At 57.3% G+C, this 10,693-nt stretch overlaps 2 protein-coding genes across 4 annotated transcripts; both read left to right on the forward strand.

The window, feature by feature from the left end:
• The first annotated feature begins 1,415 nt into the window (after positions 1 to 1,415).
• STMN1 (stathmin 1) lies at positions 1,416 to 5,159 on the forward strand. Of its 2 annotated transcripts, none has more exons than XM_068658098.1 (5): positions 1,416 to 1,506; positions 2,473 to 2,542; positions 3,270 to 3,442; positions 4,137 to 4,328; positions 4,656 to 5,159. In XM_068658098.1, exons 2-5 carry the CDS (start codon positions 2,530 to 2,532, stop codon positions 4,722 to 4,724), a joined length of 447 nt encoding a protein of 148 aa, XP_068514199.1. In that variant the 5' UTR covers positions 1,416 to 1,506; positions 2,473 to 2,529; the 3' UTR covers positions 4,725 to 5,159. The 2 variants fall into 2 exon arrangements, with proteins under 2 accessions (XP_068514199.1, XP_068514200.1); XM_068658099.1 differs by lacking the exon at positions 1,416 to 1,506 and adding an exon at positions 2,297 to 2,362.
• A 2,126-nt stretch (positions 5,160 to 7,285) lies between these two features.
• Positions 7,286 to 10,579, forward strand: PAQR7 (progestin and adipoQ receptor family member 7). Of its 2 annotated transcripts, XM_068658097.1 has the most exons (3): positions 7,294 to 7,417; positions 8,245 to 8,468; positions 9,234 to 10,579. In XM_068658097.1, exon 3 carries the CDS (start codon positions 9,273 to 9,275, stop codon positions 10,311 to 10,313), a length of 1,041 nt encoding a protein of 346 aa, XP_068514198.1. In that variant the 5' UTR covers positions 7,294 to 7,417; positions 8,245 to 8,468; positions 9,234 to 9,272; the 3' UTR covers positions 10,314 to 10,579. The 2 variants fall into 2 exon arrangements, with proteins under 2 accessions (XP_068514197.1, XP_068514198.1); XM_068658096.1 differs by lacking the exon at positions 8,245 to 8,468 and having other exon boundaries at positions 7,286 to 7,417.
• The last annotated feature ends 114 nt before the right edge of the window (positions 10,580 to 10,693 follow it).

Genomic DNA, 10,693 nt, shown 5'->3' on the forward strand with positions numbered 1-10,693 from the left:
AAACCCATTTGCGAGCACGCCACTTATCTATGCGTGGTAATGGCGTTATCTCGGGAAGGGAACCGCTCATAATGCAGCCCGTAGGACAAGGGAGGATCCTCTATATGCAGCCATTGCACATTATATATCATGGAAATTGTGTTTTGAAGACAATTGTGGCTTTTCTGGACCTGCTGGTGTCACCTCATAGGAGAGGGTGGCCTGGTGGCAACCCAAAATCGTCATTCGTTTGGGTGGCCACCCAAAAACGTCCCCCAAAATGTTATTCCAGGGACTGCAGGGCCAACACATTGCCAGACCCAGACCCTGCGGGGTCAGCCTGTGGTGGCTGCAGCCCGGAGGTGAGCAAAAGTACATGGTGGTCATCTTGGTGATGACCAAGAGACCCGAAATGACCATGGCCATGAGGTGACCAAGGCTCCTCAGGTGGCCATGGCTCTGCAGCGACCAAGGGCCCTCAGGTGGCTGTCACCTTGAGGTAGCCATGGCCCTGAGGTAGCCATGGCCCTGAATAAAGTGTTCCTGAGGTAGGTGGCCGTCCCTGAGGAGTAAGTGGCCATCTCTGAGGTAAGTGTTCCTGAGGTAGGTGGCCATTCCTGAAGGAAGTGGCCATCTCTGAGGTAGATGGCCATCCTTGAAGTGTAAGTGGCCTTCCTTGAGGTACAGGTGGCCATCCCTGAGGTATATAAGTGTCCATCCCTGAGGCATAAGTGGCCATCTGTGAGGTAAGTGTTCCTGAGGTGTAAGTGGCCATCCCTGAGGTACAGGTGGCCATTCCTGAAGTACAAGTGGCCATCCTTGAGGCAGGTGACCATCCCTGAGGTACAAGTGGCCATCCTTGAGGCAGGCGACCATCCCTGAGGTACAGGTAGCCATTCTTGATATAAATGTTCCTGAGGTGTAGGTCACTATCCCTGAGGTATCGGTGGCCATTCTTGAGGCGTAAGTGGCCATCCCTGAGGCAGGTGACCACCCCTGAGGTATAGGTAGCCATCCCTGAGGTACAAGTGGCCATCCGAGGCAGGTGGCACTGAGGTGAGCGTCCATCCCTGTGCCACCCACCCCATCACGGAAACATCCCCCGAGGGGCCCCGCTCCTCCCCGGCAGCGGTGTGGCAGACAAAGGGAGTCCCCCCGCTCTCGAGGAGCGGCAGGAGGACTCCCCACAGAGCCGCGCACCCCCCGAGCCACCCCGCGGAGCCCCCGCGCTCCTCTCCACGACCCCGCACCCTCCCCACCGGCCGCCATCGGCCCTCGGGGGGTCGCCGCCCCGCCCCTCCGCGAACTACAACTCCCGGCATGCAGCGGGCGGCGGGGAGCGGGGCGCGAGCCCCCCAGCCTCGCCCTGCTTCCCCCCCCCCCACTCCCCTCCCGCGGCGGGCGGCACGTGCCGCCGCGTTCGGCCAATAGGGGCGGGGCGGGGCGGGTCACGTGCCTTTGTTTGGCGCTTTTGTGCGCGGCGGGGCGGGCGGGAGCGGAGTGGGGCGGGAGCGGCGGAGCGGGCAGGTGGGTGCGCGCTGCTCCTGCTGCTGAGGGGGCCCGGCGGTGGCGGCGCTGGGCCGAGGCGGTGATGAGAACGGCCGCCGAGGGGGGGGTCGTAGCGGGGAGCGGAGCCGGCGGGAGGGGGCTGAGGGCGGGTGTCAGGGCGAGGGGAGGCGGCGCGGGGGGCTCTGAGGGGCTCTGAGGGGCCGTGAGGGGCTCTGAGAGGGGCTTGGGGTCGTCGGTTGAGCCCGTGAGGGGGGTCGGGGGTTGTGCGTGGGGTCCGTGACGGGGTGACGAGGAGCCGGGGGGCAGCGGGAGACAATGGGCGGGGGTCCCATTGTCCCGCCGTCGGCTCGGAGGGGGGGGGGGGAGCCGCCCTGATGGCGGCTGAGGAGAAAGGCGGCGGCGGCGGCGCCCCCTCCCCTCCCCTCCCTCCCTGACAGGACCCCGCCATTGTCAGTGGGGAGGGGGCGGGGCGGGGCCGCTCCCCCGGGGGGCGGCTGTGGGGAGAGGAGAGGGGAGGAGGGGGGGGGCCGTGAGGGGAGGGGAGGGGGCGCCGGGGGGTGCCCGGATGTTGCCGTTGGCCCCGCCCCCTCCCCGAGCCCCCCGCCCGTGCGCGCTCCCCCTCCCCTCCCTCTCCCCCCCCCCCCCCGCCCGCCCCTCTCCGGCCGTTTGAATTCGGTGCGGTTGGCGGGGCGCGTGCCGGGGGGGCGGGGCCTCCGCCCCAACGCGCCGCTCTCATTGGCTGGCGCCGGGCGGCCGCGGGGAGGGGAGGGGACGAGGCGGGCAGCCGGGTCCTAGCGCCGCCCGCGCTGCCTGCGGTGGGCGCAGCCCCGCTCCCAGCCGTCCGCTGCAGCCCCCGCCGGCTCCTAATTAGCGGGTGCAGTCACCTCTCGGCCCCTTTGGGGCTTTTTTCCATTGCTGTGGGGCGCTGGGGGGGAATGGCAGCCGTGTGCCTGCTGCTCACAGCCCTGTCTCTTTGTTACGCAGGAGTCCAGCTGTTGGAGGTCTCTTGGAGCAGGCTGCGGGAGGAGAATCGCCTCGGTCATGGCTACTTCTGGTACGTGGCATCGTGTGCACAAAGCGATTTTCCTCCCCGCCTCCTAATTTCCTATGTAATTGTTGTGCTGTGTTAAATTAACTGTTGTCGCCAGGCTTTTCTCCCCTCTCTAGGCTGCTTTGGAGAAGCTGTTAGAGCAGCGCGTGTGGAAACAGAACCAAAAGCCATCCCAAACTAGGCTGGTAGCAGATGGGCTTCGATTCATCTGCACGCCATCTGCTCACTTAACAGAACCGACTGTCAGCGAGACATCTTGGTGATCAGAACTGGTGTGCTGCTACAGCTGAAGCCATACGGGGCTGACACGCCTGTGCCCCTGTGGAGGTGTTTAAATAGCAGGCAGCTAGCTTAGGTGTTTCTCAGAGAAAGGGTTTCAGAGAGAGCCTTCTGTGTTAGGTCTGAAGAAGAGATTTAAAGTACTCACCTCTAACTTCTCATTGAAGAAAGAATGTTTTTTTCATTTGGAAGTACGCTATGCTTGTTTTTGTGTGTCTGGATATTAAAAGCTAACATCAAGTGTCAGGCACTTGAGTAATGCATCCAGGCAAAAAATAAAACTGTCCACCGTGTTTTTGAGAGGTGCTGCTGTGTAGAACGGAGCTATCTGCTCCAATGCACCTGTAGCCTTAAGGGAGTGTGTGGTGGCATTCATTTCTTGAAGACTGCTGTTCCAGTTAGCGAAGTCCATTTCATGGCTTCAAATCCCATTTCTTTTTCATGTTCCTAGATATACAAGTGAAGGAACTGGAAAAGCGTGCCTCTGGGCAGGCATTTGAGCTGATACTCAGTCCCCGCTCAAAAGAAGCAGTCCCAGAATTCCCTCTTTCTCCCCCAAAGAAGAAGGATCTGTCATTGGAAGAAATCCAGAAGAAGTTGGAAGCAGCAGAAGAGAGACGTAAGGTAGGTTTGCAGTAACAGGTTAAAGTGAATTCTGCTTGATTAGTGTGTGGGGTTTTCTTAGATTTGTGTTGCGTAAGACAAATGGTGAGTGGCTTGCGTTATGGTAAAGGGAATAGTAATTGAGATTGTTAGAATCTTGGGCTCTCAGGGAGATTTATTCCCGAAGTTATTTTGAATGGCCAATTAAACTGGGGAGATAACTGAGAGGTGATGGTCTTTCAGCAAGAAGCTGTCCTGGTCTCTATTTATAATGTCATGAAAGATTCACGTTCTCCTGAAAAACCTAGCGGTGAATCTATAATTAGAAAGCTTGTGGATGCAGCATCTTGATGTAAGATCTTGCTGATGTAAGATCTCCAGTGTGACTGGAATCAGTAACTCACTGTTCTGAGAAGCCAGAGTCTTCTAGGAAAGATCAATAGGTATTAAAGTAAAAAATCAGTGTACAATTCTGGGATAAATCCCACTTAAAGATTTGTGAGCAATGACACAAATTTGCTTTCCCGTGTCACTAGTAGTGGTGAAATACGGGCTATGGAGGTGGAGGAGGTACTGGGGGGCTTTGTACTGCATCAAGAATTTATGCAGATTCCAATTAAAGTGGCAGAAAAACCTCTGCTGAGGAATTGCAGGCACCTGGATTTTAGCTGTGCAGTTTTTCAATGTTCAGAACGTGCCTGGTCTGTTTTGTCAGTCTCATGAAGCAGAAGTCCTGAAGCAGCTAGCTGAGAAGAGGGAGCATGAAAAAGAAGTGCTTCAGAAAGCCATTGAAGAGAACAACAACTTCAGCAAAATGGCAGAGGAGAAGCTGACCCACAAAATGGAAGCCAACAAAGAGAACCGTGAGGCACAAATGGCTGCTAAACTGGAACGCTTGAGGGAGAAGGTAGGTGTTGAGTTGTGGTTGGGAGGGAACGTGCCAGTGCTCCTCATTTACAAACCAGTTAGAGACCAGTAAACGGCCGTGTGAGGGGACTGGTACGAATAAGACACATCCCTGGGCGTTCTGTGGGTCCAGTCTCAAAAGAAGATCTTAAGATCTGTGGGAGACCTTGTAGAAATCCTCCTCATGGGGGAGGAGGGCGGATGGGGTTAGAGCAGGCTGCTCACTTCCTCTCGAGCCTTTCTCAAGGTGCTGCAGGTGTGAGCTGGGGCTGGCATTCAGGCGGAGGCGTGCTCTGCGGCTCACTGCTCCCCTGCTGTTGGCTTTCAGGACAAGCACATTGAAGAGGTTCGAAAGAACAAAGAAGGCAAAGACCCCGGTGAGGCCGAAACCGACTGACTTCGTTCTGGAAACTGACACTCTCCCCCTCCTCTAAATATCCAAAGACTGTACTGGCCAGTGGTTTTACTTTTTGGTTTTGTTTTTTAAGTTTCTAGAAACTGATGTAGAACTGTAAAGTTAGATCCAAACTGTACGCTTTCTTTGGGGGCTAGAGGGGAGACCTTCCATGTTTCACTTTTTCTAAAGTGTTGTCTTTCCAGTGTAGCTATCTTCTTGTTGCATCCTTTTCTACTCCAGAGCACTCGCTCCTGGGTTGATGGCTAGTACTGTATCAGCTCTGTAAGACATTTGTGAAAGGAATATGTAGTAAACTGTTCCATGCTCAATATGTTACACTTCAAAAAAAAAAAAATAATAATAATCTGACTCTGTCCCAGTCTTCTAAAATACTGCTGTAACTGAGTGACTAAATAAAGCTGCACAGTGCTGTTACCATGAGAATCATTTCTGGCACTGACCTGAGGAAGAATTGGTTGGCCGATGCATACAACAGGCATCCTTAGCCAGCGCTGACCCAAAAATCTGTAACAGCATTTCTCCTTGCACCCATGGGCGTGCTGTGTAACTGTCTCTTCCCAGAGCACGCTCATTGTCTCGCTTGTACAGTGGGAGCTTTGTTTGGACACCTCAACCCTTGTCAGCTGTGGGGTGTTTTTGTTCAAAGGGTTCAGAGCCACCTCCCTTCAGATGCTGGTGCCTCGACAAACGAGTCCTTGTTGCCACATGACTCCGAGCTGACCCGCTTATTTTTTTGGTAAGGGTTTCTGGAAGATAACTTGTGCTGTTGAATCGGGATCTGTGTACCCCTTGCTGCGGTGTCACAGGGTGAGAGCCACATCCACCAACAGAAAATGCTGCTGAAGATAGAATTTGGTGTCTGCTGCAGATGTGGGATAAAAAAACTGTGCCCTGGGGCGAGTCTGGAGATAAGGCCTGCCCGCAGAGATGCATGCCGTGCTTGTTTTTCTGGGAAGTGAAACGTACAACTGTACTTGTGCTGTGAGTAAAGATGCTTTTAGGTGGCGCATTGCTGTATTGTACGCTTGCCTTAAAAACAAAAAAAACACAAACACCCTTCCTGTAAGATCAACACAGGGTCTGGCGTGTCCACGAGTACCCGTGCAGCTTGGCAGTGAGGGCGAGGTTGCCATGGGTGAGTATAAAGAGCTGTAATGAATGAAGTGTGTAACTTCCTGAGCTGAAATAATTGGCAGTAACGATCACCTTCCCTCGGAGCAGGGGGCTTGTTGCCTCTCAGCTCCTCGTGCTGTCCAGCACTGAGCTCTGCTCTCTCCTTGCTTATGGGGCTGCTTCTGCTCTGTGCCCAGAGCTCCTGGCACTGACCACACACCAGACATCGATATTCTGAGGAGGGAAAACCTGGTAGGGATATTTTTAAAGGGGCTAATTGAGTCCTGGATCACTCCCCGGCGCTCTGGGGCTTGCCAAGGAGGGAGGCTTGCTTTGGAAAGCTCTTGGGTATCGTGCTTGGTGCTTTGAAAAATGCAACAAAAAGGAGAGGGGGGGAAAAAAGCTGGGGAATAGGATGACACAAAGCCAGGCTGCACAGATGCTTAAAGAACTTTCCAGCACTGTGCTTCACACTTGGGGGCAGGAAGGGCTGTACTTGTGCCTGCTCAGAAGCCCCCAGCTGCAGGGGGAGCAGCAGGCTCGGTGCTTTCAGTGACACAGGGGGGTGGGGGCTGCGATGAGCTCAGTGCGGGGGGGGAAAAAGACCTCAGGCATTACAGACCTGCCTCTGAAAGAAGGTGAGCGGCTCTGGCACTGTGTGGTGAGGCTGCTGCTCAGAATTATTCCCATCTTGATGTGTGAGTGCTCACTGAAACCCAAAAATCTCTGCTTTAACATGGTTGCCTGGTGCTCGAGCGAAGTCCCAGCAGCCCAAATGCTTCCAAGGACGAGAAGGATGCCAAAACCCAACCGCTATGAAGAGCAGGAAGGCATTAAATACGCTTCTTTGACTTGCCAGAGCTGTCACACGGCTGCCTGGGGCCTTCTGTTCCCCGCAGTTCTGCTTTTTCTGCGCCTTCGTGTGCGAAATGGAGCCCGAGGCGTGGGGCTGGGGCCTCGGCAGGGGGATGGGGAGGGGGATGCACATCCTGGGGGGAGAAAGGGGTAAAGGAAAGGCCCTGCCCTGGTGCAGGAAATAAAAAAAGAGGAAAATTTCTCTGCCTGATGGGGAGAACCTGCCCGAACAATGCCCGCGGTGACAGCAGGGCTGCAGCTTCCTCCTTCCTTCAGCGCCGCGCTGCAGCGAGCTGCACCAACAGCCCCTTGTAAGGGAGTAAACCCGATACCCCCACCAATTCCCACCGCCAAAAGGCATCAAAACCCCCCCAAAACCCCAATTCCCACCCCCACCCCTATAAAAACCAAGGTTTTGCTTGCACGGAGCCCTCCCCCCCTCCCCTTCCTGCGGGCATCCTCCTCTCCCCCGGCCCTGCCGAGGCCCCGGGGGCGGCTCCCGGTGCCCAGCGCTGGCTGCGGGTCCCCCCCCGGTCCCGAGCAGCCCCCGAAGTCCCCCCCAAATTCCCCCCCGAGGGGGTGCGGCAGCTCCGAGCCCCGGTGCGGGGCGGGCCCGGCGCTGGGGGCGGCGGCTGCGGAGGCTGGGAGGGAGCCGGGGCTCCGCGACCTCCGCAGGGCAGCGCGGCCGCAGCGGGGCTCTGCAGGTGCCTTTGGGGGGTACCGGGGACAAACGGGAACAGCTCCGGGCTGGGGGCACCGGGAGGGGGCGGTGGGATTGGGGGAGGCTCAGCCGAAAGGGGGCATCGCCCCCCCCGGGTGCCTGCCGGAGGTTGGAGGCTGGAGGGAAGGGGGGGGGGGGCCCGGTGCTGAGCCGGGTTTCGGAGCTTGGGGTTGGGGCTCCGGGGGGCTGCAGGGGCTGGGGGTGAGGCCCCGAGAGAGGCTCGGTTTGGGGAGGGGAGGGGGGGACACGGGACGGATGCTGCGGAAATGTGCTGCAGGAAATCCCGGGTGCGACAGGGGTGGGGGGTGGGGGGGGCTGGAGGCCGCTACGAGCAGGGTTTGGGGTGCCCAGCGCTGCCCCGGCCCTACACGAGCATCCCTTAAAGCTTCGTGGCTGGGAAGAGCTTTGGAGGAGGAAACCTGGTCCTTGGGAGGGCCCCAAACGGCCTCCCCTGCCTCCTCCTGGCTGGATCCCGCTGCCTGTGCCCCAAAATCTCCCCGGGGGCACCTTTCCTGTGGGATCCGTCACAAACCGAAGGTCCCCACGCACTGCGGTGTCCCCACGGGCAGTGGGGCCGAGCTCCGTGCATCGCAGCGGGGCTTTGCCCTGGGAAGGTTTGGTTTGGTCAACGCTGCTCTCGCCCACAGTGGGACCCGAGGCTGCTCTGGACCTCCCCACGGCACCCACACCATCACGGGGGGGGCTTGGGTCAAGGGGGAGCCTCCTCAGCCAGGCAAGGTGGGAAAAGAGCACTCGAGAGGGGAGCCGAGCGGCAAAAAGCTGATTTTTATCCCTATTTGTGCTCCTCAGACAGGCGTGGGTTAGGGACCTCTCTGCTCCGCTGCGATGAGGAAATTCTGGAGCGTACAAAATACGAAGCAGTCCCACTCCCTCCTCCTCCGTTTCCAAACTTTGAAAAGCTTTTCCTGTCTGAGCTGTGCCTGAAATGACTGAACTTGCCAGGAGTTAAGGCTGTAAATCAGCACCAGGGCAGGAATTTGGCTGTTTTCCCCCACTTGTCTGAGCAGGAGCAGGTAAATGGGCGTGGGGGAGCTCACCTCCAGCGAGTTCTTTTCAGTCAGCCTTTAAGGCCACCATGCAAAGGCCGAGCGGGGCTGCCTTTATCTCCGCAAGGACAGCAGCTTCAAAAGCATAAATATAGGAAGCTTGCTCGGGAAGATTACGCTGCTGGATGTCAGTGATGCAACCGGATAAACTCACTCAGGCTGCATTGTTTTCGTGTAAAGTCATACGGCAAACGCAGAGCTGAAAACAGACGGTGAAAACCTCAATCAGATTACGGCCCTGCTCCGTTACTTCATCCCCCGAGGCAGCTCCTCCTCAGGTAGGGCAGGGTGCCCGGCCAGAGCCTCCAGCAGGGATTCTGCAGGCGGCTGGCAAGGGAAGGTCGGGGCCGCTCCTGCAGCGGGAAGTTTGCTCAGGATGTTGTAGGAACAGAACATCCCGAATCCCTGGGAAGGGCCGAGCCGAGCTTAGGAGCTGGTGTATCCTGATGAATTAATTATTTTGTTGATTAACCCCGTGCTGGTGTCCTCTGCCTCTCCAGTCTTCCAGACTGTCGCCTGCCTGGGGGACTCCAGCAGGGCTTAAGTATCACATCAGCCTCCTTCATATCGCTATTTTTGGGGACTCTCTTATTTCAGCTACTCTCTAGTCATGCAGGATTTTACATATTAAAATAATAATAATAAAAAAAAAGCATTCAAACAGCCCCTGTTGCTGAGTTTGGTGAAGCTGCCATTAAACCCCACAGCAAAACTTTCTTTTTTGTCCCGAAGGTTGTGCCGGGTGGCGGCGAACTGGACTTTGGCAGTGTCATGGCAACGGCCGTCCCTGAAAAGCTCAGCCGCCTCTTCGTCAACGTGCGGCAGGTCCCTCAGCTGCTGGCCCCGCTCTCCCCCTCCACCGTCAGCAGTGCCGAGGTGCCGAAGGTCTTCTGGAAGCCCTACATCCATACCGGCTACCGGCCGGTGCACCAGACCTGGCGCTATTACTTCTCCACGCTCTTCCAGCAGCACAACGAAGCCATCAACGTCTGGACCCACCTGGTGGCCGCCCTCATCCTCCTGCTGCGGTTCCAGCAGCTCTCGCAGAGGGTGGATTTCGGGCAGGACCCGCACTCACAGCCCCTCCTCATCATCATCGTGGCGTCCATCACCTACCTGACCTTCAGCACCCTCGCGCACCTCCTGCAGGCCAAATCCGAGTTCTGGCACTACAGCTTCTTCTTCATGGACTACGTGGGGGTGGCCGTCTACCAGTACGGCAGCGCGCTGGGGCACTACTACTACGCCATCGAGCCCAGCTGGCATGAGAAGGTCAAGGGCTTTTACATGCCCGGGGCCGTCCTGCTGGCGTGGCTGTCCTGTGCCGGCTCCTGCTACGCCAAATTCCGCTACCACCAGTCCGCCCACGTGCTGGGCAGGCTGTGCCAGGAGATGCCCTCGGGTCTGGCCTACGTGCTGGACATCAGCCCCGTTGTGCACCGCATCTACACCGCCCCACCGGCTGAGCACGCGGACCCGGCGCTGCTGTATCACAAGTGCCAGGTCCTGTTTTTCCTCATCGGCGCCTTTTTTTTCTCCCACCCCTACCCGGAGAAGTTGTTCCCTGGGAAGTGCCATTTCTTCGGGCAGAGCCACCAGATCTTCCACGTCTGCCTGGTGCTCTGCACGCTGGCGCAGATCGAGGCGGTGGTGCTGGACTACGAGTCCCGGCGGCACATCTACTCCTCCCTGCACGGTGACCTGGCTCACAACTTCTCTGCCCTGTGCCTCTTCACCGTGACCTGCTCGGTCCTCACGGCCACGTTCATGGCCCGCAAGGTGCAGAACAAGCTGAGCTTCAAAGAAGATTAGGAGCCCCACGGGAGAAGCTGGGGCGCTCGCCCGCGTGCCTGAGCGGTTCCTCTGCAGCTGGTTGCAGCGATGCCGTGGCAAAGGCCACAGAGATTGAGGAGAAGAGGAATGAGACGCTTTGCGAGCTGTTTCTGGGCACTGCACTGGTTAGGGAGGGGGAATTAGAGCTGCTCTTCGTGCTTTTTTTAATTCACAGTTAATCCCAGCTTGTTCTCAAAATGGTACACTGGTTTCGTTCAAAGCCTGAATAAACAGCTGGAACAAAACGCTGGTGGTGGTGCAGCCCTGTGCCTTCGCGGGTGGGAGCTGGGAAAGGTTCTGGGATGTTCCTGAAGCTTGGGGCAAAAAGTCAGGAGCTGCCGACCAACTTCCCTGCTAGC

The sequence above is a fragment of the Anas acuta genome, chromosome 21 (assembly GCF_963932015.1).
Source record: "Anas acuta chromosome 21, bAnaAcu1.1, whole genome shotgun sequence".
In the NCBI taxonomy this organism is placed as follows: domain Eukaryota; kingdom Metazoa; phylum Chordata; class Aves; order Anseriformes; family Anatidae; genus Anas; species Anas acuta.

Excerpts from the sequence above, each read along its gene's own strand:
- PAQR7 (XM_068658096.1), top strand. The coding sequence starts at position 9,273 with ATGGCAACGGCCGTCCCTGAAAAGCTCAGCCGCCTCTTCGTCAACGTG.
- STMN1 (XM_068658098.1), top strand. Across the intron at positions 3,443-4,136 it reads CAGCAGAAGAGAGACGTAAG|TCTCATGAAGCAGAAGTCCT; the intron begins GTAGGTTTGCAG and ends CTGTTTTGTCAG. Across the intron at positions 4,329-4,655 it reads TGGAACGCTTGAGGGAGAAG|GACAAGCACATTGAAGAGGT; the intron begins GTAGGTGTTGAG and ends GTTGGCTTTCAG.